The sequence below is a fragment of the Leuciscus leuciscus genome (genome assembly GCF_965113295.1).
Source record: "Leuciscus leuciscus genome assembly, chromosome: 8".
NCBI classification, from domain to species: Eukaryota; Metazoa; Chordata; class Actinopteri; order Cypriniformes; family Leuciscidae; genus Leuciscus; species Leuciscus leuciscus.
The window spans coordinates 4,331,053-4,354,566 of NC_138732.1; the positions used below are offsets into that span (position 1 = coordinate 4,331,053).

The window sequence follows — 23,514 nt, forward strand, 5'->3', positions numbered from 1 at the left end:
CATTCCTTCTCCAATGCAAAAACAACAACATTGCGCGCTGCGCTGCGCCGGCGCCAGCCTGTTGCTGGCTGGACAGGATTTACAGTGAGTTATTAAAATCGCGATAATCAAACACGGTTTTAATGATAATTACATTTTAAACGATAATACTAACCGTCAGTACATTTTATCGGGGTTTATAGTGAAACCAGTGACGGTGACACACGAGATATGCAGATAAGAATGTCAGCCCAGGGTTTAGGAATGTACAGAGTGAAATGTTAATAGTTATACCATGGTCTGGGTGAATACTCGATTCTGATTGGCTGCAGGGTGTCCATTAAAAAGTGATAGAGGACACCTAGTAAAGGAGTTCTGGTGAAACTGACTGTTTACCGTTCGAAATGAATAAATAAATGCGCTGGCGACATCAGCTGTGAGTAACCATAGCAACAGGCAGTAAACTGAAGGGTTCTACGAGCTGAGCGGACTATAAATATCTCCGGTTGCTAAATAAACCGTCAGGCGTAACCAGGGAAACCAAGTTATTGTTTGTAAGAACTTTAGATTTCGATTGTAAAACTAATTAAAATATAAACTAATGTTTTAAAAATGTGTTATTTGGCAAGTGACCATGGTATAAGCGGGTTAATGCCCTTCGAGGTGTCCATTGTCAGGTATTAATGGACTTCGGCGGAGGCAACCGACACCTCGTCGGGCATTAACCCTTACTTAACCCCGGGTAAATTATGAGCAGTTTGAAACGTGACTCGAGATAACACAGGATTACATTTACCTGGGGTTTAGAATGACCTGGGTTAACTAGTTCAGGTGTGAATAGCTCTCGTGTACCTCCGTTTTAACATCTGGAATGTGGGACATGTTGTAGATGAGAAGTGTGCTTTCTTTTAAGTGCTTTATAGGTCATTTTATTTGTGGTTAGTGAAACCCTACTGAGAAACGGGCCAGTGCACGGTGTGTGTTTGTTCAGAGGTAAACATCAGATGTTCAAGTTCCCTGTTCATAACTACAACACAGGAAACCTCAGGGGCTTCCTGTCAAAAGTGTAACTGCATCCAATCGTGTTTAATATGTGTTTATGTTAGTGGGGCTCATGCATGGACCATCTTTTCAATCAATTGTTGCCCATCTTAGTGACAGGACCACGTTTCGCTGTGGAGCAGGTTTGTACGCTGTATGAATCTCTTAAAGTGGAGGGAGTGATTCATGCTTTTTGCTTTTTTGGTTCTGGATTAATGCGTGTCTTTGTTTTTCTTTTGGAGCAAATGCGCAGGATCAATGTGCATGTGAATGCATGCAATCAAGCCATGCTGCAAAAACAGCCTAAAATGCATTGAGACAGTTGTGCTGTTTAACATGCAGGATGTTTTGTTCTGTCAATGCTTGAACTTGGGTTGTGGTCAGTTTGTGTCATTCATGTTAAGTGGCCTTTATTTCCGTAGCAATGCATTCAGTTATGTTAATATTTGGATTACAGAATTTTTACGTGGTGAAATAGACTCCAGTTGTGGGGTCTGGAGTCAAAGGTCAAGGATAAAATGCACTTGAAATGGCGCAAGAAGCTCAGAGACGGTGTAAGGGGGAGGACGCTATGGAAGCTTGTTTACGCCACGGAGTAGAAAGGAAAAAAGATAATTACGACTCTCACAAGACTTTTTTTCTCGTAATTGCGAGCAGGGTGGCCGCGGGTCCTTAAAAAGTCTTAAAATGTCTTAAATAAAGTTTTCCTAATAAAAGGCCTTAAAAAGTCTTAAAATGTCTTAAATTCCGATTCGATAGGTGTTAAATATTTCTGGTCACGTTACCGCTAAAATTTCTCCAGTCTGACGGACCTAATATCAGTGTCAAATAACCAGTGAAGCATCGAATCGCGAGAATGATTCAGATTTTATTACATAAACAGCTATTGATAATGATAATGTAGGCTTTTTCTGGTAACGCTGTTGAGGCTCGCGCTGCTTGTCTCTGTGATAGATTTTAGGAAGAAATCAAAACAAACTCCCAGAAGAAACATACTGAGGTAAAAATTCTAAATGTTGAGTTATTTTATTTATAACATGTGATATAGTTAAGTAACATAACATGACGGGAGCTATTTTGCTGAATATTCTCACGATTGCAAATGTTACATTGATTTTAGTTCAATAAACAAGTAGTGACGGGGCTCGAATTTCGGCGCGGGATTGCGCATAATTTTAATTGCGTCTTCTATCAGCTCGTGAAGAGCTGCAGGTGGCGATAATACTCTCGCGTTTCGGGAGTTGGGATAGACGGAATTGTCACTTGCATAATCTGGCCAGCATTGCATCAGGAGTAACTAAAGTTTACCATTTGCACGTCTTTTAAAGTTTTACCAGTTTAAACATTAAACATACTTGCGTGCGCTGTCTGAGAGATGTTTTTTTCTCTCTGCACACATACATAGAGTAAAGCCGCCTCACACACAGCTCACGGGTAACACAAGTTATTTTTCGTGGATTTTATCGCTTTAACAGTCAAAAACATGCGAAAATGATGTCAATTTCGGTCTTGGTGAGTATCCTCTAAACACAGTCGGTTATGTCTTAAATGAGCATAAATCGCACGTGGCCGTATAATGAACACAGGATCCGTGCACTAGCTCTTAAAGGGACAGCAGACATATGTGTCTGTCATTAATTTGGTTGTCAAAACAACAAAACATAGCTTTCATTTGAAGGAATCAGGATTAATCACCTATGTATTTAATTTAGTCAGGACTAAAATACTACCCAGTGTTATTTTACATTTGATTACTTTATTCAGTCTCTGTAGTATTTCTGAATACTAGTGTTAGACCTAAGCAAAAACTTTTCTCTATATTTCTCTTTACTGGTATCTTTATTCTATTGTATTTATTTGTGCTACTTTTTTCAATTTAATTCAAAGATTGAAATCAAGCTTCCTTGTGTTGTGTAAATTCTTTAGACCAAAATTACCTCATTGTAAAAAATGCGATGAGTGAGCATACATTAGGCGAGATACATGTAATAAAAAAAAAAAAGTCTAAACTCCCCCCTCAAATTAAAAATCCCCCCCCATAAGAATCACCTAAGGGGGGATTTCCCCCCCATTTTCCAAAATGAAATTCAGGCTCTGAGTGAATATTAAATTATTTCAATTACTTAGGTTAAATATTACATATACGCATGTAATATAATGTGCATTTCCATCACAGGTTTGGTCTTAAATTTCATTCAAAGTGGCATTAAAAAGGTCTTAAAAAGTCTTAAATTTAACTTGTTTATATCTGTAGACACCCTGGCGAGTTTATATCTGGCAAAACGGACTTTTTTCCTCAGAATTGAGACACAATCTCACGATTGCGAGGGATAAAGTCCAAATTGTGTGATTTATAAACTCTTAATTCTGAGAAAATCACAATTCTGACTTTTTTTTCATGCTATTGTGAATTCATCTCACAATTCTATGATTTTTTTTTTTCTATTAGGATTAAGAGTTTATATTCTGCTATTCTGACTTTTTTCCCTTAGAATTTTGAGATATAAACTTGCGAATCTGAGACAAAAAGGTTAGGATTCTGAGACAAAAAGGTCAGGATTCTGAGACAAAAATGTTAGGATTCTGAGACAAAAATGTCAGGATTCTGAGACAAAAATTTTAGGATTCTGAGATAAAAAGTTGCAATACATTTTTTTTTATTCCATGGTGGAAACAAGCTTCCATAGACCATTGACCATTTGTTAAAAAAAAAAAAGGCAAGGACGTCGATAGTACTTTCAGAGAGCCTGTTATCATTCCCATTCATCCTAGTTGCACGACTTCCAGAAATGAAAGCATGTGGTCCGCAAGCTTTTATCTCTGCTTTTAGGCACTTTTGTTGTATTTTTTGTGTGTTTTATCACCTGTTCTGTAAATGTCATGTGACTGCACAGGTAAATGACATCCATCGGCCAGTTGTTCAAAATTAATCTGATCGGATTTCGGCTCTCGGATTGGATAAAATCCTGAAGATGGGTTGTTTAAAAGGAAAAAAGGATTCCGTAATCAGATTAGATCACAAAGTCCAGTCTTGTTTTTGATCTGGATCAAATCATCAGTTTGTGTTGTGCAAAACTTTTGCGTAAGATTGGGATACCTTTTGATCCCAAAAACTTTAAAACTCGTAAAAAATGTATTGTTTTCATTTTTATTATGTAATATATACACACATTTTTTTCTTTTTGCTCTTGATTAGTTAAACTGTTAAAGTAATGAATTAGAAGTAGACATTAGGCTACATATTAAGCCCACTGTAAAGTAAAAAAGAGATTTTGGCACCATAAAATAATCCCCAAAACAGCTGTAAATATCAAGCGGAAATATTATATTTAATTCAGTGTTTTTAAAAAAAAAATCACTTTGTAAACTTCACTGGCACAATCATAAGAGACGAACCAGGCAAAAGTTCTTTGTGAGCGAACGCACAAAGATTTGAAATATGCCCCCCCCCCCCATCTCGTATTCTTTCTATCACCATGTCTCTCTTTAAAGCAACACTAAGGAACATTTTTTACCTTAAAATAAGGTTTCAAAAATCGTATCAGTGGTTCATCAAGTCGTAACAGGGTGAACGGCACTTCTGGATTCGCTTTGCAGCTCTATATCTGATATAACCACACTATGCAAGTTTGCCAAACCGGGTCGCGTTTCTGTAGTTCTAATGAGACATAAGAAAACTACAAATTTGACTTGCTTTACGGCAAGCGTCACAATAGTCATTATTTAGTTTTTCTGATGTCGCAATACATCATACTTTCATGAAATCATGCATCATACTCTACCTTGTCTGTGGACATCGTTCATCCCAAAGCCGGCGCTGGATAAACAACGAGTGTGTGTGCGACGGTAGACTGCGGGCGGAGAAATGATTTACGACAGCGGTAATGGACAATTCCACTTCCAACCTGTAGGGGGACCGAAGAGGAAAAGTTCCTTAGTGTTGCTTTGAGGGCTCTGTAGAGCACTAGTAATCCAGATTTGTTAATCTGAAAAGGTGTGTATCTGGATCAGGAGGATCCAATCCAGTTTTGCTTTGAAAAACCAGCACACAAGATGGATTACCTGATCCAGGATAGCAAAACATGTGATTTCCAAATCCAGGTCATTCTGATCCAGATTAAACTTTTGAACAACTGGCCCCCAGCAACACTGATTGGCTGATGGGACCACATGAATACAGACATCTACTATAATACAATGAAATATTGAATAAAATGTATTACATACCACTGCGTGTTTTTAGCTTGAAAGTCTTTTAAAGGGGTGGTTGATTATGATTTCACTTTTCTAACTTTAGTTAGTGTGTAATGTTGCTGTTTGATCATAAACAACATCTGCAAAGTTACGACGCTCAAAGTTCAAAGCAAAGGGAGACATTTGCTTTTAAAGAAATTGCTTTTTAAGGACTACAACAAACGGCTGGTAGAGACTACACCACATTCCTCCTGGGTTAGTGACATCACCAACCCTAGAATTTACATAAACCCCGCCCCCTGAACACGATTTATAGATTATCAAGACAGAATATGCTAATCAATGACTAGAAGATAACTACACATAAGCTACATAAATTCATCAACTAACCATTCAGAAATGTCCTGTTGCTTCTACATGTTGTCACTTCTTCTAGAGTCTCTCCATCATTGTCTAACTTCGGTTTGAACATAAAAGGCTAAAAGTTTTTGACATTTTCAGTGCATGTGTGTGTGAGGTAAAAGGACATGAGCTCTTGAAGCTCCGCCCCCTGTGCCGGGAGCAGCAGCTCATTTGCATTTAAAGGGACAGACACAAAACGGTGCGTTTTTGCTCACCCTGAAAAAGTGACAACTTTAACATGCTATACAAAAATATCTGTGGGGTATTTTGAGCAAAAACCTCACATACACTCTGGGGACATCAGAGACTTATTTTACATCTTGTGAAAAGGACATTATACCACCCCTTTAAAAATGTGTGAGTGTTACTGGATTTGAGAACAAAACTTAGTGTTTAAAATCAGAGAAAGCTTTCACGATAATGTCTCCTCAACCACTTGTCTCCTCCACCACTTGTCTCCTCCTCCACTTGTCTCCTCCTCCACTTGTCTCCTCCACCACTTGTCTCCTCAACCACTTGTCTCCTCCTCCACTTGTCTCCTCCTCCACTTGTCTCCTCCACCACTTGTCTCCTCCACCACTTGTCTCCTCAACCACTTGTCTCCTCCTCCACTTGTCTCCTCAACCACTTTTCTCCTCCTCCACTTGTCTCCTCAACCACTTTTCTCCTCAACCACTTGTCTCCTCAACCACTTGTCTCCTCCACCACTTGTCTCCTCAACCACTTGTCTCCTCCTCCACTTGTCTCCTCCACCACTTGTCTCCTCCACCACTTGTCTCCTCCACCACTTGTCTCCTCAACCACTTGTCTCCTCCACCACTTGTCTCCTCAACCACTTGTCTCCTCAACCACTTGTCTCCTCCTCCACTTGTCTCCTCCACCACTTGTCTCCTCAACCACTTGTCTCCTCCTCCACTTGTCTCCTCAACCACTTGTCTCCTCAACCACTTGTCTCCTCCTCCACTTGTCTCCTCAACCACTTGTCTCCTCCACCACTTGTCTCCTCCTCCACTTGTCTCCTCCTCCACTTGTCTCCTCCACCACTTGTCTCCTCAACCACTTGTCTCCTCCTCCACTTGTCTCCTCCTCCACTTGTCTCCTCCACCACTTGTCTCCTCCACCACTTGTCTCCTCCACCACTTGTCTCCTCCACCACTTGTCTCCTCCTCCACTTGTCTCCTCCTCCACTTGTCTCCTCCACCACTTGTCTCCTCCACCACTTGTCTCCTCCTCCACTTGTCTCCTCCACCACTTGTCTCCTCCACCACTTGTCTCCTCCACCACTTGTCTCCTCCTCCACTTGTCTCCTCCACCACTTGTCTCCTCCACCACTTGTCTCCTCCTCCACTTGTCTCCTCAACCACTTGTCTCCTCTCCCACTTGTCTCCTCTCCTCAACCACTTGTCTCCTCAACCACTTGTCTCTTCCATCACTTGTCTCCTCCTCCACTTGTCTCCTCCTCCACTTGTCTCCTCCTCCACTTGTCTCCTCCTCCACTTGTCTCCTCCACCACTTGTCTCCTCCACCACTTGTCTCCTCCACCACTTGTCTCCTCAACCACTTGTCTCCTCCACCACTTGTCTCCTCCACCACTTGTCTCCTCCTCCACTTGTCTCCTCCACCACTTGTCTCCTCCACCACTTGTCTCCTCCACCACTTGTCTCCTCCTCCACTTGTCTCCTCCACCACTTGTCTCCTCCACCACTTGTCTCCTCCTCCACTTGTCTCCTCAACCACTTGTCTCCTCTCCCACTTGTCTCCTCTCCTCAACCACTTGTCTCCTCAACCACTTGTCTCTTCCATCACTTGTCTCCTCCTCCACTTGTCTCCTCCTCCACTTGTCTCCTCAACCACTTGTCTCCTCCTCCACTTGTCTCCTCCACCACTTGTCTCCTCCACCACTTGTCTCCTCCTCCACTTGTCTCCTCCTCCACTTGTCAATTTGATTGAGAAAATAGTTGGATTCATGCTTATTTAAAGAAGTTATTTAATTATTTTTTTTTTACTGTTGATTATTCCAGATCTTCACCCCTTTCAGTCTGATTAACATTCAGTTCGGATTGAGCACAATCAGATTACTCACGATTTTTTGGTTGCATGTAAACGTAGCCATCCACCTTATCTCTAAAGTCGGCATGAAACAGAAGTTGCAACAGTGTTTTCTTCCCTATTGTGCCGTATATAGGGGTGGGCGGATCGATCCTGAAGTATCGATACTGATGTGGTATCGAAAAGGATCGATCCTCACGTAAAAATATCTATCCAAATTTATGTTTTTTTTACAAGATGAAACCAATCAATCACAGAGAGCGTTCGATTTCCGTTTGGGAAACGAAGCCATGCTTAGATGTAGAACGCCTGTACGTTCAAGTGCATGCTTTTAAAATTAAAAAGTATATTTATCGGTATCGATATCGGCGATACCATTTACTTGGTATCGGATTGATACTGAATTTTGCAGTATCGCCCACGCCTAGTCGTATATATCCGAGTGAAACGCTTCTGGAACAAGAGCAAATGTGGGCGGGGCTTCATTTTGTCTGTGAGGAATTGATTGGCTGGTTGTGGTTTGTTATTGGCTGATCTCATGTGTGTGAGTGACAGGTTGCCCCGCAGGTTGGGGAGTTCTTCTGATTCAAGATTACGAGGCACATTAATTAACGACGCACACGGATAAATCGTTTATAATAAACGCTGCAATATTCCAAACAAGAATTGCACATGATGTCATGGCGACTAACGTAAGAGCTTTCTTGTCCTCCACTTCCAGTTAATTTTTTAGCCGTACAAAAACAGTGTTATGCTACTTGATATATTACAAAACTGGTATCTGTATCATATAATATCATATAATTTTAAATCTATTATCATAATCATAGCACAAATAGTTTGACCCTTTAGCCGCACTGTTATTCTTCTATTTATTAACCTATATGAAAATAGACTTAAAGCAACCGTATGTAAGATTGTGGCCAAAACTGGTACTGCAATCACTTTCAAATGACTGTAGAGCGGTGTATCCCCCCCCCCCCTGACTTTTATTTCGGACTTTGTCACGACATATTTCGGATTCATAACGAGGTCTTTTAGGTTTCGTAACGTTAGACATTTTTTTATCCGACACGTTTGTAGCTGCAGCTGTGGTAACTAGAGCAGAGCTGGCAACCCGGATGCCGAAACACTACTGACTTCGTGATTGGTAGATAGGTGGAGGGTGGAGCTTCAGGCCAAAACACAACATGACAACATCAACATCAGTTGAGGGCTGCAACTTCACTTTATAATGACAATATCCTGGCCGGACTACTGTTGTCAGTGATATAAGTATTTGAAATTAACATGATTTCTTAATGTCTAGTGACATATCAGGGCCATTTTATGATTAATTGAAATACATTTCTTACATACGGTTCCTTTTAATAGCAGGAAATAGCTTCTGTGATGCAAAATAAGCTGATTTAAGTTTTTCCCTATTCATGTTCTTGCATGTTCTTGCATGACTAGGGGGAAAATCTGCCTGGAGGCGTTTCAAGCATGTCCACAGACGTTCCGTCAAGGGAGTTTGAGCTTGGAATTTGGCATTATGAGGCACATACGTATGGACGCACTTGTTTGGTATTCTTTTTCAAAACTCCTCGTTTTCCATTGAGAGAAATCTGGCATGAGGGGGTGAGTTATTGATGAGATTTTTGCAACATCATATGTGATCCTGGACCACAAAACCAGTCACATGCGTCAACTTTTTAAAAATTGAGATTGATGCATCATCTGAAAGCTGAATAAATAAGCCGTCCAGTGATGTATGGTTTTGTTAGGATAGGACAATATTTGGCCGAGATTCGACTATTAGAAGATCTGGAATCGGAGGGTGCAAAAAAAAATCGAAACATTGAGAAAATCTCCTTTAAAGTTGTTCATTCATGTCCACGATTGTGCAGCATTCACTCACACAAATACATGTTTGATATATTTACGGTAGGAAATTTACCAAATATCTTCATGAAACATGATCTTTACTTAATATCCTAATGATTTTTGGCATAAAAGAAAAATCGATAATTTTGACCCGTGCAATTGCCACAAATGTACCCGTGCGACATGTGACTGGTTTTATGATCCAGGCTCACACATGTACGTTCTTCTGATATTGAGCAGGCATTGTCAGTTTTAGCTCAGGCACTTGAGATCTTGCAGTTGGTTGTAACTCAGATAGTATCAGTTTATGGTTTAAAGGGCTCAACCACATAAACTCTCACATGTGGGCCAATTTATTTATTTAATTATTTTCGGTTTCCTGTCTTGTTTGCTGCGCTGGCAGGCCGTCCCGTTATCCCACCCACCCCCCCCCCTTATCCCTACACATTTCCTGATCAGGAAGGGTGGGCGTTAGTCTTGAGCAATCGTCGTCTGGGATCGACAGTGAAATAAATGCACAAGCACTGTGGTTTAGTGCTGCTCAGAGCTGGTGTTGGGGTGATAGAGACCCACGCAGGAACCTTATAGAGGTGCCCACACACACTACCTGAAAGAGTTTGTTTATGCTGCAAAGTGCAGTTTAATCATTTCCCTTCACACCTTCCAGGAAGGAAAGCAGTGTTTGCCATGTCAAGTATCACTACTTCGTTTGCTCATACTTACAGGATTAGAGATTTCAACACTTACCCTAAGTAATAAGCTTTGACAATGCGGACATGAGTAATGCCTCCAATCACAAGGCTTGTTAATAAAAGTGATCAAACGTATGGTTTTGTTAGATTTACGGATTGTAGACAATTATACAGATTGAATGCATCATATAAGACCTCATTTCATCCTTAAGTGTGATATTTATTTATTTATTTATTTATTCTTTCATTTTATATTTATTAACTTTAAAAGAAATATTAGAATCTCCCATTTACATTTTTTTTCTGTGCAAACTTTATAAGAAATAAAATTGATCAATTATTTATTTATTCATTCATTTTTGTAAACTTTATAAGAAATACATATTTCTGCCATTGACCATTTATTGTTGTTAATTTATTTTTTGCAAATTTTATACAAATAAAAATCTCCCACTGATGATTTGTTTATTTTTGTAAGCTTTTAATAAAAAAAAACTAAATTCTGCCATTGACCATTTATTGTTAATTTATTTTAATGCAAATAAATAAATAAAATCTCCCATTGACAATTTATTTGTTTATTTTTGTAAACTTGATAAAAAAATACATAATTCTGACATTGACCATTTATTGTTGATTTATTTTTATGCAAATTAAAATAAAATAAAATCTCCCATTGACAATTTATTTGTTTATTTTTGTAAACTTGATAAAAAATACATAATTCTGACAATGACCATTGATTGTTCATTTATTTTTATGCATATTAAAAAAAGAAAAATCTCCCATTGACAATTTATTTGTTTATTTTTGTAAACTCTATAAAAAATACATAATTCTGACATTGACTATTGATTGTTAATTTATTTTTATGCAAATTAAAAAAATTAAAATCTCTCATTGACGATTTATTTGTTTATTTTTGTAAACTTGATAAAAAAAAATACATAATTCTGACATTGACCATTGATTGTTAATTTTTTTTGTGCAAATTTAATTTATTTATTTTAAATCTCCCATTGACCATTTGTTCATTTTTTTCAACTTTATAAGAAATATAAGAATAAAGCTTGAAAAGCTCCCATTGACACTGACAGAATTTTCCGCGTTTCCAATGTTACCCACAGTGATGACATCATCGGAATATTTATTAAATGGCTTGCATTCCTTGCACATGTTCATGCATTTACAGCCAGTGATCATGTTAACGGTGCCGACAGAAAACCAGACAAGCACTGATGCCCCAAAACTAATCAACTTTTGCTGCGTTGCAAGCACTGCTATTTAAAAAAAACATATTTAACAACATTTAAAGTTGTTCTGGACAGACGCCCTCTGCTGTCAGGCCAAGAGTGAGTAATGTGGTATACTTCAGAGAGAAAAAAGTGCCTGACCGCAACATCACATGAAGTGAACCAAGAACGCATGCTAAAGGAACGTGCCATAACTGATAACTCTAATTCAGTGTAATGATGAGCATCCCAGTGTGGTTTAGGTGGGCAAGAGTGATGACTTATTAGTAGTAGGTGTAGAAAATATTTTCCAGGCATGTTTCCCATTGCTTGTCATAGAACGTGTGATCGGGGACTTTCCCAATGAGTTCACACACACACACGATGTCCACCTTAGCGATGAAAAGGGGTCAAACGCTCAAATAAATGCAGTTTATATGTAGGTCAGGGGGTCAGAATCTAAATTAGCAGTCGTGTTTTCAGCACCCGTGACCTCCGCGTAATAAAACCCACATGATGATTGAAATCAGTGAAATCTCAAGCTTTTAGAAGAATTCAGTTCACATTTATTTATCGTAAAAAAATTGCAGACAATCAAATAAATAACAATAAATAGTCTCATAAATAGATAAATAAGCAGCAAAGCATAATATGTTAAACATTCTAGTGCTTTTTTTTTTTTTTAAACAAAATACAACTCCGAGAACTGGCAACATGTCGGTCTTCATAGAAGTTACATACACATCTATATCAAGGATACATTCATAGCACTGCAATGTATAAATACATGATACAGGAAGATATAATAAATATGTAAAAAATTAAATAAAAAAATCAATAATTTAATTAGTTTAACCCTGATGTTTTTTGGGGTTTTTAAAGTTTCCTAAACATGGTCTAGGATTAGCTTTTTATGACCCAAAGCTTGCAGTTGTCGAGAGCAGGTTAACCTTCACATGATCACCATTGCTCCACCAGACTTTTGATGCTTTCTAGAAAGTCCTCAACATTTTTGGTGGGGTACATCTCGCAGACGTTGCATGAGCTTGGGCTTGGTGAAGTCTAGAGAGAGGAGAAGAGAGAACAAGATGAGTCTTCACTCTTAAACATATATAAAGGTTTCTCAGAGATGCCATAGAAGAGTAATTCTAGGTTCCCCAAAGAAACTTGCAGTTATTACAAATCCTAAAGAACATATTTCCACTACACTCTCTTAAAAAAAAAAGAAGGTTCAAAAAGCATTTTTTTATTATATATATTTTTTTTGCATTGTTTCCACAGAAGAAAAATTTTTCACTTTCAGTGAACAGAATAAAAAACAAATGGTTTTTTTTTTTTGCATTATTAAGAACCTTAATAGTTAAAGGTTCTTTGTGAAACAAATGATGCCAAAAAATTCACTTTTTATTTTTAAGAAAGTATCACCAATCATCGCTACTTTAGGCCTAATTGATGAAGATTCACTTACTTTATTCTGTACATGATCCAGTCCGGTGTAGAATTTGTCGAAGACATTCAAGTCATCTTCCTTTTCTTCAGTGAGATCGCATTCGTATTCAATGAGCTTTAGCCCTTTAATAGTGCAGTTCACAGCTGAAGACAAACAATCCTTGAAAGAAACAGAGAGAAAGAGTGTGTTAGGCCTAGAGTTTTAGTTCATCCCCGAGTTGCTTGCAGAGCGCATCTCTTTCTGTATCTCTCAGCTGCTCGTGTGTGTGTGTGTGTGTGTGTGTGAGAATTGTTGTGAGAGCTGGCTTGAGGTTTGGCTTTCTCGTAGTAACCTCCTTCCTGTGTGAGTGATCTATCTCTCTTCAGCAAACAAACTGATGTTTAAAGCTCAAATTAAATAAAAGAGTTCGCTTACCTGATGAAGGTCACCAGGAGAGTAGATGCCCATGTCGTTTGGCTGTAAAATAAAAATAAAAATAAAAATAAATAAAGCATAAATGCATGAACAGTTTAAAATGGTTTGATTATTGCTGGGTGTTTTAAAAGCAGATAATACTTACACAATTCCTTTTAGTAACATCTTTAAAACTTTCAAGTGCTTCAAGTATCTCATTTTTTCTAAATTCTTTCTTACTGGTGTCTCGTTTGACAGGCTGGGCGCTCAGGCAGCAAACCAGCGCCAGTGTCAGAGCACACATCCAGAGTAGAGTAGACATGCCGTCGGTGGAAGTCCTTCGAGGGTTCGAGTCACCTGTTGGATGGTTATCCTCAGTGCACAAGTGCAAGTGACTCGTAACACGCTCTTGTTGGTCTATATATTGACAGCACTAGGAAAAATGAATGGGTGGGCAGAACACTTCAGATATTAACAAATACAATCAACTGCTGGAGTTTTTTTTTTTTCCTTTTGATGACTGTTGGGATTTTTCTTATTGCTCTTTCTCCCTCGTATGCCCCCACCCCCCTCTCGTTCCACCCTGTGTGTGTGAACAGTGAACACACAGGTTTTTTACACAGATGCCATATTCTGAGTGTGGTAAAGTAGTCACCAATAAATAGTGACATACTTAAGTAAAAATATTTAGTCAAGTGTCCTGTCCCCTCCGATGTGATGCATGTATTTGGCATTAGATCATACTACTATTGCACACCCATTACATCATAGATATTATCAGGTCATTGCTTGTGTGGGTATGCTCTAGTTCATTGCATAGGAAACCCTCAGTAAATGCTACTTTATACATGTAAAAAAAAAAAATATATATTTACGGTCAGTGAGAAACCGCTAGTACATTTGGCAAAAAATACAAGGAAATGCCGTGAACATTTTTGAACATACTCCAGTGATCTTTGGAGTGAAAATAATTTTTTTTACAGTGTAGGTTTCTTGTGTAAAAACGATGGCAGACAGCAGTGGGCGCTTTGAGGCATTGCATTGGTTGGATATGTGTCTGTGTCTGAAAGTAATGCATGGTGTTGTTGAACAATACAATGGTGCGCTGGATGAAAGATATCAAGTCATGTTCACAGTGGACACCGTGCTTCCCAGATCATTCCTGGACAAACTACTTTAAAGTCATGCCAATGGTTTGAAAGGTCCACGGTGTTGCGGTTTTTGGGGAATTGACCTACATATGGCTTAATTACACTTTTAGAAGAAAAAGGGATCTGTCAGGCACTTCATATATATATATATATATAGAACCTTAAAGAGGTTTCGTTAGAGTGGCACGATTCTGGATAAATTGAGAATCATGATTTTTTTATATTTTTTTATTTTTTTATATAGAAATCACGATTCTGAACCAAGTGTGCCGAACAAGTCCTGAAAAGTGAAGCCAAAGCGTCTCGATCGCCCCTCTGTGGCTGATCCCAGTATAGCTCATAAACCCTGAGTCTCGATCGCCCCTTGGTGGCTGGTCCCAGTATAGCTCATAAACCCTGAGTCTCGATCGCCCCCCGGTGGCTGGTCCCAGTATAGGTCATAAACCCTGAGTCTCGATCGCCCCCCGGTGGCTGGTCCCAGTATAGGTCATAAACCCTGTGTCTCGATCGCCCCCCCGGTGGCTGGTCCCAGTATAGGTCATAAACCCTGAGTCTCGATCGCCCCCCGGTGGCTGATCCCAGTATAGGTCATAAACCCTGAGTCTCGATCGCCCCCCGGTGGCTGGTCCCAGTATAGGTCATAAACCCTGTGTCTCGATCGCCCCCCGGTGGCTGGTCCCAGTATAGGTCATAAACCCTGAGTCTCGATCGCCCCCCCGGTGGCTGATCCCAGTATAGCTCATAAACCCTGAGTCTCGATCGCCCCCCGGTGGCTGATCCCAGTATAGGTCATAAACCCTGAGTCTCGATCGCCCCCCGGTGGCTGGTCCCAGTATAGGTCATAAACCCTGTGTCTCGATCGCCCCCCCGGTGGCTGGTCCCAGTATAGGTCATAAACCCTGAGTCTCGATCGCCCCCCGGTGGCTGGTCCCAGTATAGGTCATAAACCCTGAGTCTCGATCGCCCCCCGGTGGCTGGTCCCAGTATAGGTCATAAACCCTGTGTCTCGATCGCCCCCCCGGTGGCTGGTCCCAGTATAGGTCATAAACCCTGAGTCTCGATCGCCCCCCGGTGGCTGATCCCAGTATAGGTCATAAACCCTGAGTCTCGATCGCCCCCCGGTGGCTGGTCCCAGTATAGGTCATAAACCCTGTGTCTCGATCGCCCCCCGGTGGCTGGTCCCAGTATAGGTCATAAACCCTGAGTCTCGATCGCCCCCCCGGTGGCTGATCCCAGTATAGCTCATAAACCCTGAGTCTCGATCGCCCCCCGGTGGCTGATCCCAGTATAGGTCATAAACCCTGAGTCTCGATCGCCCCCCGGTGGCTGGTCCCAGTATAGGTCATAAACCCTGTGTCTCCATCGCCCCCCGGTGGCTGGTCCCAGTATAGGTCATAAACCCTGAGTCTCGATCGCCCCCCGGTGGCTGATCCCAGTATAGGTCATAAACCCTGAGTCTCGATCGCCCCCCGGTGGCTGGTCCCAGTATAGGTCATAAACCCTGTGTCTCGATCGCCCCCCGGTGGCTGGTCCCAGTATAGCTCATAAACCCTGAGTCTCGATCGCCTCCCGGTGGCTGGTCCCAGTATAGCTCATAAACCCTGAGTCTCGATCGCCCCCTGGTGGCTGGTCCCAGTATAGCTCATAAACCCTGAGTCTCGATCGCCCCCTGGTGGCTGGTCCCAGTATAGCTCATAAACCCCACCCTCTCCATGTAGTCTAATGGGACGTGAGGGAAACTAAACAATCGAATTATACTTCAAATAATGTTTTCTGTCAATTTAGGTTGTTTTAGTGTAAGTTTAAGTGTTCGTTTTTTAAAATAAGTTTGGTCTTAGTTAGTTATTTGATGCTATAAAAACGGGAATGTGACGTCATGATTGACAGCTTCTCTAAACGAAGCATTCACTGGGGCACCAAGGATTTTCGGGAGGAGATTGGAGCTTCAGCTTTAATTTATATATTTCCATTATTTCACACCGACATAATCACGTCCCGAATCAGTGCCATTTTGGGGATTTTGGCGGCTTTACTTTCCTACAATGGAAGAGAGTGAAGGTGTGTTGTCCATTTTTTTAGAGGCTAAACAAAATAACGTAATTTACTAGAGGTTTTGACAAAATGTTAATTGCTGCAGTCTATCTAAAATATTTTATTAATCTGAATGAATTATTTTATATATATTTTTTGAATGAATGATTCAATGACTCATTAATAGTCACTTGTCGCCACCTGGTGGTGTAACGATGTAATCTGAATTTGAATTTATATTTTAAGCGTCAAGTTGCTTTCAAAATGTGATTTACTCTATTTCGATCGCTACCGTAGACATCAGTGTTTGTATATAAACTATAAATTGTCATTGAATAGACTGTTTGTGAAGCTGTTTCATACCTATAACATCTGCTCTCTCTCAGGATCAGCGCTTTAAACACAGATTTGAATGTTACGGTGTGATTTTTGTCAAAGGTTTTAAAACACAGAGCCGAATCGTTGTCGTTTAGGAATGAGATCACGTGGGAGTTTAAATAGATATCGCGATCTTTTTATGATTAATCGTGGAGCTCTAAGTTCTATCACAGGGTTATTTTATGGTTTTAGTTTTAATTCATTAATTTAGTTTTAATTCATTGTCAATTTTAATTAAATGTAATGAATCAAGCGGCTCATAAACATACATTATCACTAGAAAAAAAACCAACTGAAGTAACACATTAAGCATGAAAGTATTACGCAAAGACATTTCTCCTTATATAGAACCTTTTTGGTACAAAGGGTTCTTTAAAATTGAGTCTAGAACCCTAGAGTTCTATATAGAACCCCACTGAACCTTTTTTTTTCTAAGAGTATATAGTTGTTTCTGCATATTAATAATAATAATAATAATAATAATCAGGGTTCGTACAAGGTGCTTAAAAGTACTTGAAGTGCTTGAATTTGACTTTTTGACTTATAAGAGGTACTTAAAGAGTGCTTTACTTACTTAAAATACAATAAATTATTTTGGAAAAAAAAAGCAATATTTTTGATAATATGAAGTACACCAACATTATAATATAAAATATTATTTATTGAACAATAATAGCCATTATAAACTTTATATTTAATATATATTATTAAATACGTTGTAAGTTGTATTTTGGATACCTTATATCTGTAATTTGAGTTTTAATAATCCTTAACATACTAAAGATATTGTTTGATAAGTGAGATCTCTGATTGTAGTCCTTGAAAAACAAAAAAGTAGTGCTGGAGTAATTCGTTTAGCGCTTTTATATAGCGATATTAAACTGAATCAGAAAGCATTTCAATATTTAAAAATAAATAAATGTCTATATGTTTTATTTATTAAATGCTTTGAAAACATAATATGAAAAGCTCTATACAAATAAACATGACATTGGCTATGTTTCCATCCAAAGCTGAGAATTAAATTTATGCGCACAAAATTGAAATGTTGCATAAAAGGTTTGTAAATAAAGCAGTGTTTCCACACCATGTGCTCAAGGGAACAGAATTTACACTTGCTTCTGTAATAAAAACAGAAGTTGCTGCAATCGGGGGAAGCCTCTGTGGCTCTTCTGTCCTCCTTCATAAATGACTTTACATTTTGGTTGTGTTGCAACGGTTGCATTGCGTGAGACGTGTCTGGAAGAAATTAAACCAAATCATTCTGAAGACAGACTTTTGACTTTTCAGTCATTCAGTAAAAGTTTTTCCATCATAGTTTTTTATGCACATTTCTTCTTACTGGATAAAAAAATTTTATCCGCCTCAACTTATGCTCATACGTTTTTTTTTTTTATATTTGTTTTGGGGGGAAAATTAAGCGCATTTTGACTGGGATGACCACCCACCCACTCCCAAAACAGGGAGCTTTAACCCGCGTGTCCTGAAAGACGTAAGAAGTGTCCCGCATTTTTAAAACAGAAACATGTGGTTGCCATTGAAGGTTCATTAGCGCAGCCATCATGTTCTAGAGCCAGTGTTGACCTCACCAAAAGTCGTTAAATACAGCAACACCTGCCAAAGAGTTCGTCTAGACATGCACTTGTTAACATCCTAATAAAACCTGCCTGATCTAGCAAAAATACCAGTTCAAGATGCACTAAATCTTCCTACTACTACTAGCCTGTTATTGAGTTCATCATATTTAGCAAATCACATCGTATCACTCAAACCTGGTCAAATCCATAGACGGTAAAAGAAATGGACACAGCGACCCCATTGGATTCAACGGAGAAAAGTGAAGTCAATTAGAAGCTCTCACTTCCTGATGGCTGAGCGTACTGCACAGACTCAAACTGAGCTTGATGACGTAGATGTGACGTGAGCAAACCCGTCTATCTACTAGTAGCTGTGCCGAGAGAAATCTGAATCATTCCCTTCCGAAATGTGCTGAGACGGAGAGTGTGAGTAGGAGGTGTCCATGAGCTAGGAACTTTTGCTAAGTATTCTGATTAATTACTTTGTCATTTTGCCTCCACGTCCCCCCGATTGGCCGTGAGCTTCTCCTCCTGTCCATACGGTAATCTCTCTACTGTGCGACAGAGAGTCGCGTGGTTATGACGCAATCGTTAGCCTATTTTTACAAAAACTGCTTCTACGGGGCCATAACGTAAGATACAAGGTAATGGAGCCTTTTATACATTTTCGTGTTTCTTTAGAAATAAATAATGGACAAATGGAGTCTTTAATCGCCTCAGATGTAAAGTTATTCGCTGTCAAAGTGACGCCAAAATGAATGGGAGTCAATGGTATGCTAACAGCAGGTGGGGGTCCGCTAGCCAATGGCGGCGCCCGGGGAAGCTTCAGTGTTTTCTGAAACATTACCCCCTTGGTCAAATCGAGTCACAGAGACGATCACTAAAGCGTATTTGTTTATGACGTTATTGTGATGGCAAATAGGCTTTCCAACTAATGTAAATCAGTTTTTATATGATATAATAGCAGTAAAAGTATTTCCTGTAGCTCAAACAGAAGAGCGTTGGCGCTCGCGACACCAAGGTCATGGGTTTGATTCCCAGGGAAAGCAAGAACTGATGAGAATGTTAATGTGTATCTTGAAATGTAACGCAAGTCGCTTCGGATAAAAGCGTCTGCCAAATGCATAAATGTAAATGTAATCTCAGATCCCAGCCACTGCACTGGCCATTATTACTAATCAAAGGAGACGTATGTGTGTTATCCAAGCATTAATGGCAAGGAAAGACCCTTATTATACATGTGAGCGGCACATATGAGGAGTTTCTGGGTGTTTCTCACTCATTTCTGCTTTGAGGTCTTGATTGTGGCATTTATTTGAGGTTTAGAATCCATTATTCCTGTAATTATTTTGTCTTTTATGAATTTAATAAAGAACTCTGTCTCGTATTCTGTCCAATCACACCGCGTCATCTACGTCAGGTGACCCGTAAATGCGCAAAAACTGTTTCCATTGCAGTTTTGCGAAATATTTCTTTTTTCGAATTGCCTGAAAAACCTCCTCATTCGAGCGGAAACACTTTTTTGCGATAAATGGGAGTTTTTGCGAAAATAACGTGTTTTTATTTTCAATTCGCCATTTCAATTTGCGTAATTTGAAGGGTAATGGAAACGCGGCTAGTGTCCTTGTTACACGTTACATGTACTTACCGTAGTAATAACAGTAAATTATGCATAATTACATGCAACTAACCCTCAACCTAATCCTACCCTAACCCTATAGTAAGTACATGTAGTTGCTTAATATTACTCAGGACTTAAATATATAATTACACTGTAACAATGACACCTTAAAATAAAGTGTAACCCCCCCCCCAAAAAAAAGGTAAGTGAACAGACACATAGCAAAGGTTAGTGAGTTGAGAAATCAATTGAACCGTAGTTTAGCCCAATGTTTGTTTATATTTCTAAAGTGTACCTGAGAAAAATTTAGCATTTTCATTACCTTTTTATTGGATGACGTGAGCTGGTATAATTTCCCCACATTATGTTGTAGTGCTTTAAAACTTCCCGAGGATGCGGTACGAACACAGTGTGTGTGTTAGAAGCTCCAGTGCACATGATTTCTCTCCTCTACAGCTGATAACAGTGTTTTTTTAGTAAACAATAGATTTACTTCTGTTTCTTGCATCTGTCAAGATTATATCCAGACCCTTCCTTCCTCATTAACATCTACACTTACGTTTGATACACAAACCGGAGAACAATGAAGTGGATAATTGCTTCCCATAAAAACGATGGCATAAGTTCCCTTTCTACGGTTGCATCACAACCAATTCACTGGCACAGTGCAAACTCTTTAAAAAGGGTTGGTACCATAGTATAGTTATGGTGTGTTCATGGTATACCAGTGCGATACGATTACCATGTTGTTTACAGGTATTTTAAGAGTACATTGCAGTATTACCTTCCAAAAACTAGTTATATGGTGTGTGTTTTTTAAGAAGTGAAATGGCACTAAAGCATTACAGAGCATTTGAAGTGGAAGTAAAATAATGACACGTGTTTTTGGAACAAAAAAGCTTGTTAAATTGCACTACTAATTGCTTGCATTTTAATGCATTGTATTTTCAGGGCTTGCATTTTTATGGGCTGAAATTCAACATGGTTGAATTTTTAAGCTGTGAATATTTTCAATTCAAAACGTATGTTTTTACACACGTTTTCATTATTAAAAAAATGCAATAATCCATATTGACCTTTCAGATTTCACATCCAAAATGTATTACAAATACAACCTATAATATCCGACAGGCAATTTTCGGTCCATTTTATTCCGCTTTACAAATCCAGTGGTTCAAATTCGACAGAAAATTCAACGTTTGACATGCGGGAAGGGCAGGAATATCAGTAGATTGCCGATTGATGATCTCCATAGCTGTCAGCGAAGCTCTGGAGTGGTTTGCCCCTCTACATTAGACAGACTCAAACACTTGCTGTTTTTAAATCTTGCCTAAAAACTAATTTTTTTTTGTCTGGCATTTGACGCTTATATGTGAGTTGCTTTTTTATTGTGTCTTATTGTTTTATTCTGCGCTGTTGACTGTTTGTATCATTGATATGTGATATGCATGTACAGCACATTGATGAACACTTGCTGTTTTTATAAAAGTGCTTTATAAAGAAACTTTGACTAAAAGGTCAGTAAATGTGACGTGATGACCTCTGGTATGGAGTAGCAAACTACTACCTTAAAAAAAAAACTGCCATGGAAAAATGCACAGCACATTATTACTAATAGCCTACATTTTGCACAGAAAACGGTTTCCCCCATTTACGTAGTTTAATGTTTCTGATGTTTACGCACGTTGCATGTTTGGTGGGTGTGTGTGTGTGCTCAAAAATCCAGAAAACATTATTTAAAAAAAATTTCCCCCCTAAAAATAACTTTTTATATGGGATGAAGCTTCAGAATAGTCTCATGTTTACGCAGTCATAGCATATCTTCAGTTAAGTTTCCCCTTTACTCTAGCATGAATCATTGGGGATTGATTCAGTTTGATCATTTTTCCATGTTGCGTAGCTGTAGATAAATCTAGGGGACAAGATGGTCACTGGTATTCATGCAAATTAAGTTTTTAAGGGTGACGTGTAGTTTGATGTGACTATGGCCTTGGCGTATATTTGAATAGTTAAAGCTACACTTAAAAAGTTTAAATTGAATTGCATAAAAAAAAATATAAATGTATAACTAAAATAATATTTGACCCACTGGGGTTTTAGTGGATTTTTGTGTAGTGTTTTAGAGCAGAAAAATGCTATATATATATTTAAACGTCAAGCCTACATATTTTATCTTGTGACAGATTCAGACAGTAAGAAATACCTTTTGTCTGATCTCATCTTTACATTTCTGCTTACATGGCGAATCAAAACAATGGATTTGTGGTAATTCCTGCATGATGAAATCATTCTGTCATCATGTATTCATGCTTATGTTATTCCAAGCGAAACAATACACAAGATATTTGGGTTAAGACCTGATTCTGTCATCATTTACTCATGCTCCGTCATGTCTCTCTATATATGTATATATATATACACTACTGTTCAAAAGTTTGGGGTCAGTAAGATTTTTGATGTTTGTAAAAGAAGTCTCTTCTGCTCACCAAGGCTGCATTTATTTGATTAAAAATACAAACAAAAACAGTAATATTGTGAAATATTATTCCAATTTAAATCCGCTGTTTTCTTTGTGAATATATAGTAAAGTGTAATTTATTCCTGTGATCAAAGCTGGATTTTCAGCATCATTACTCCAGTCTTCAGTGTCACATGATCCTTCACAAATCATTCTAATATGATGATTTGCTGCTCAAGAAACATTTATGATTATTATCAATGTTGAAAACAGTCATTTACATTTTTATTTCATGATGCTATGATGAATAGAAAGTTCAAAAGAACAGCATTAATCTGAAATCTAAAGCTTTTGTAACATTAAACACGACCGTCCAAAAGTTTGGGGTCAGTAAGAATTTTTATTTCATTTTTTGGGGAAATAAATAAAATAAATCAATACTTTTATTCATCAAGGATTTTATTTTAAATAAATGCTGTTCTTTTGAACTTTCTATTCATCAAATAATTTTGAGAAAAATGTGTACAACAGTTTCAACATTGATAATAATAATGATTGTTTCTTGAGCATCAAATCATCATATTAGAATGATTTGTGAAGGATCATGTGACACTGAAGACTGGAGTAATGATGCTGAAAATTCAGCTTTGATCACAGGAATAAATTACACTTTAAAATATATTAAAATAGAAAACAGTCATTTTAAATTGGAATAATATTTCACAATATTACTGTTCTTGTTTGTATTTTTAATCAAATAAATGCAGCCTTGGTGAGCAGAAGAGACTTCTTTTAAAAACATTAAAAATCTTACAGACCCCAAACTTTTGAACGGTAGTGTATATATATATATTAGAGGTGGGCATAGATTAATTTTTTTAATCTAGATTAATCTAGATTAATTTTGAAATTAATCTAGATTAATCTAGATTAAAATGGCTCATTTGAATTCTGCCGAAGGCATTCAGAATATGTGTGCTACCCAAATAATGACTATAAA

General features: G+C 38.5%; 1 protein-coding gene and 2 long non-coding RNA genes across 4 annotated transcripts in view; 2 read left to right on the forward strand and 1 right to left on the reverse strand.

Moving 5' to 3' along the window:
• The first annotated feature begins 1,712 nt into the window (after window positions 1–1,712).
• LOC309504206 lies at window positions 1,713–3,673 on the forward strand. Its single transcript, XR_014208016.1, has 2 exons — window positions 1,713–1,843; window positions 1,904–3,673. It is a non-coding gene; the product is annotated as an uncharacterized lncRNA (long non-coding RNA).
• A 2,017-nt stretch (window positions 3,674–5,690) lies between these two features.
• Window positions 5,691–23,514, forward strand: part of LOC309504222 — a 105,272-nt gene continuing 87,448 nt past the window's right edge. Inside the window, exon 1 of the long non-coding RNA XR_014208031.1 lies at window positions 5,691–5,815. This is a non-coding gene — a long non-coding RNA (uncharacterized lncRNA). The remainder of the gene's footprint in view (window positions 5,816–23,514) is intronic.
• On the reverse strand, window positions 12,328–22,909 carry il2 (interleukin 2). Of its 2 annotated transcripts, none has more exons than XM_082178509.1 (5): window positions 20,379–22,909; window positions 13,465–13,731; window positions 13,320–13,361; window positions 12,924–13,064; window positions 12,328–12,517 (listed from the first exon to the last, which is right to left on the reverse strand). In XM_082178509.1, exons 2-5 carry the CDS (start codon window positions 13,618–13,620, stop codon window positions 12,416–12,418), a joined length of 441 nt encoding a protein of 146 aa, XP_082034635.1. In that variant the 5' UTR covers window positions 13,621–13,731; window positions 20,379–22,909; the 3' UTR covers window positions 12,328–12,415. The 2 variants fall into 2 exon arrangements, with proteins under 2 accessions (XP_082034635.1, XP_082034634.1); XM_082178508.1 differs by lacking the exon at window positions 20,379–22,909 and adding an exon at window positions 18,631–20,012.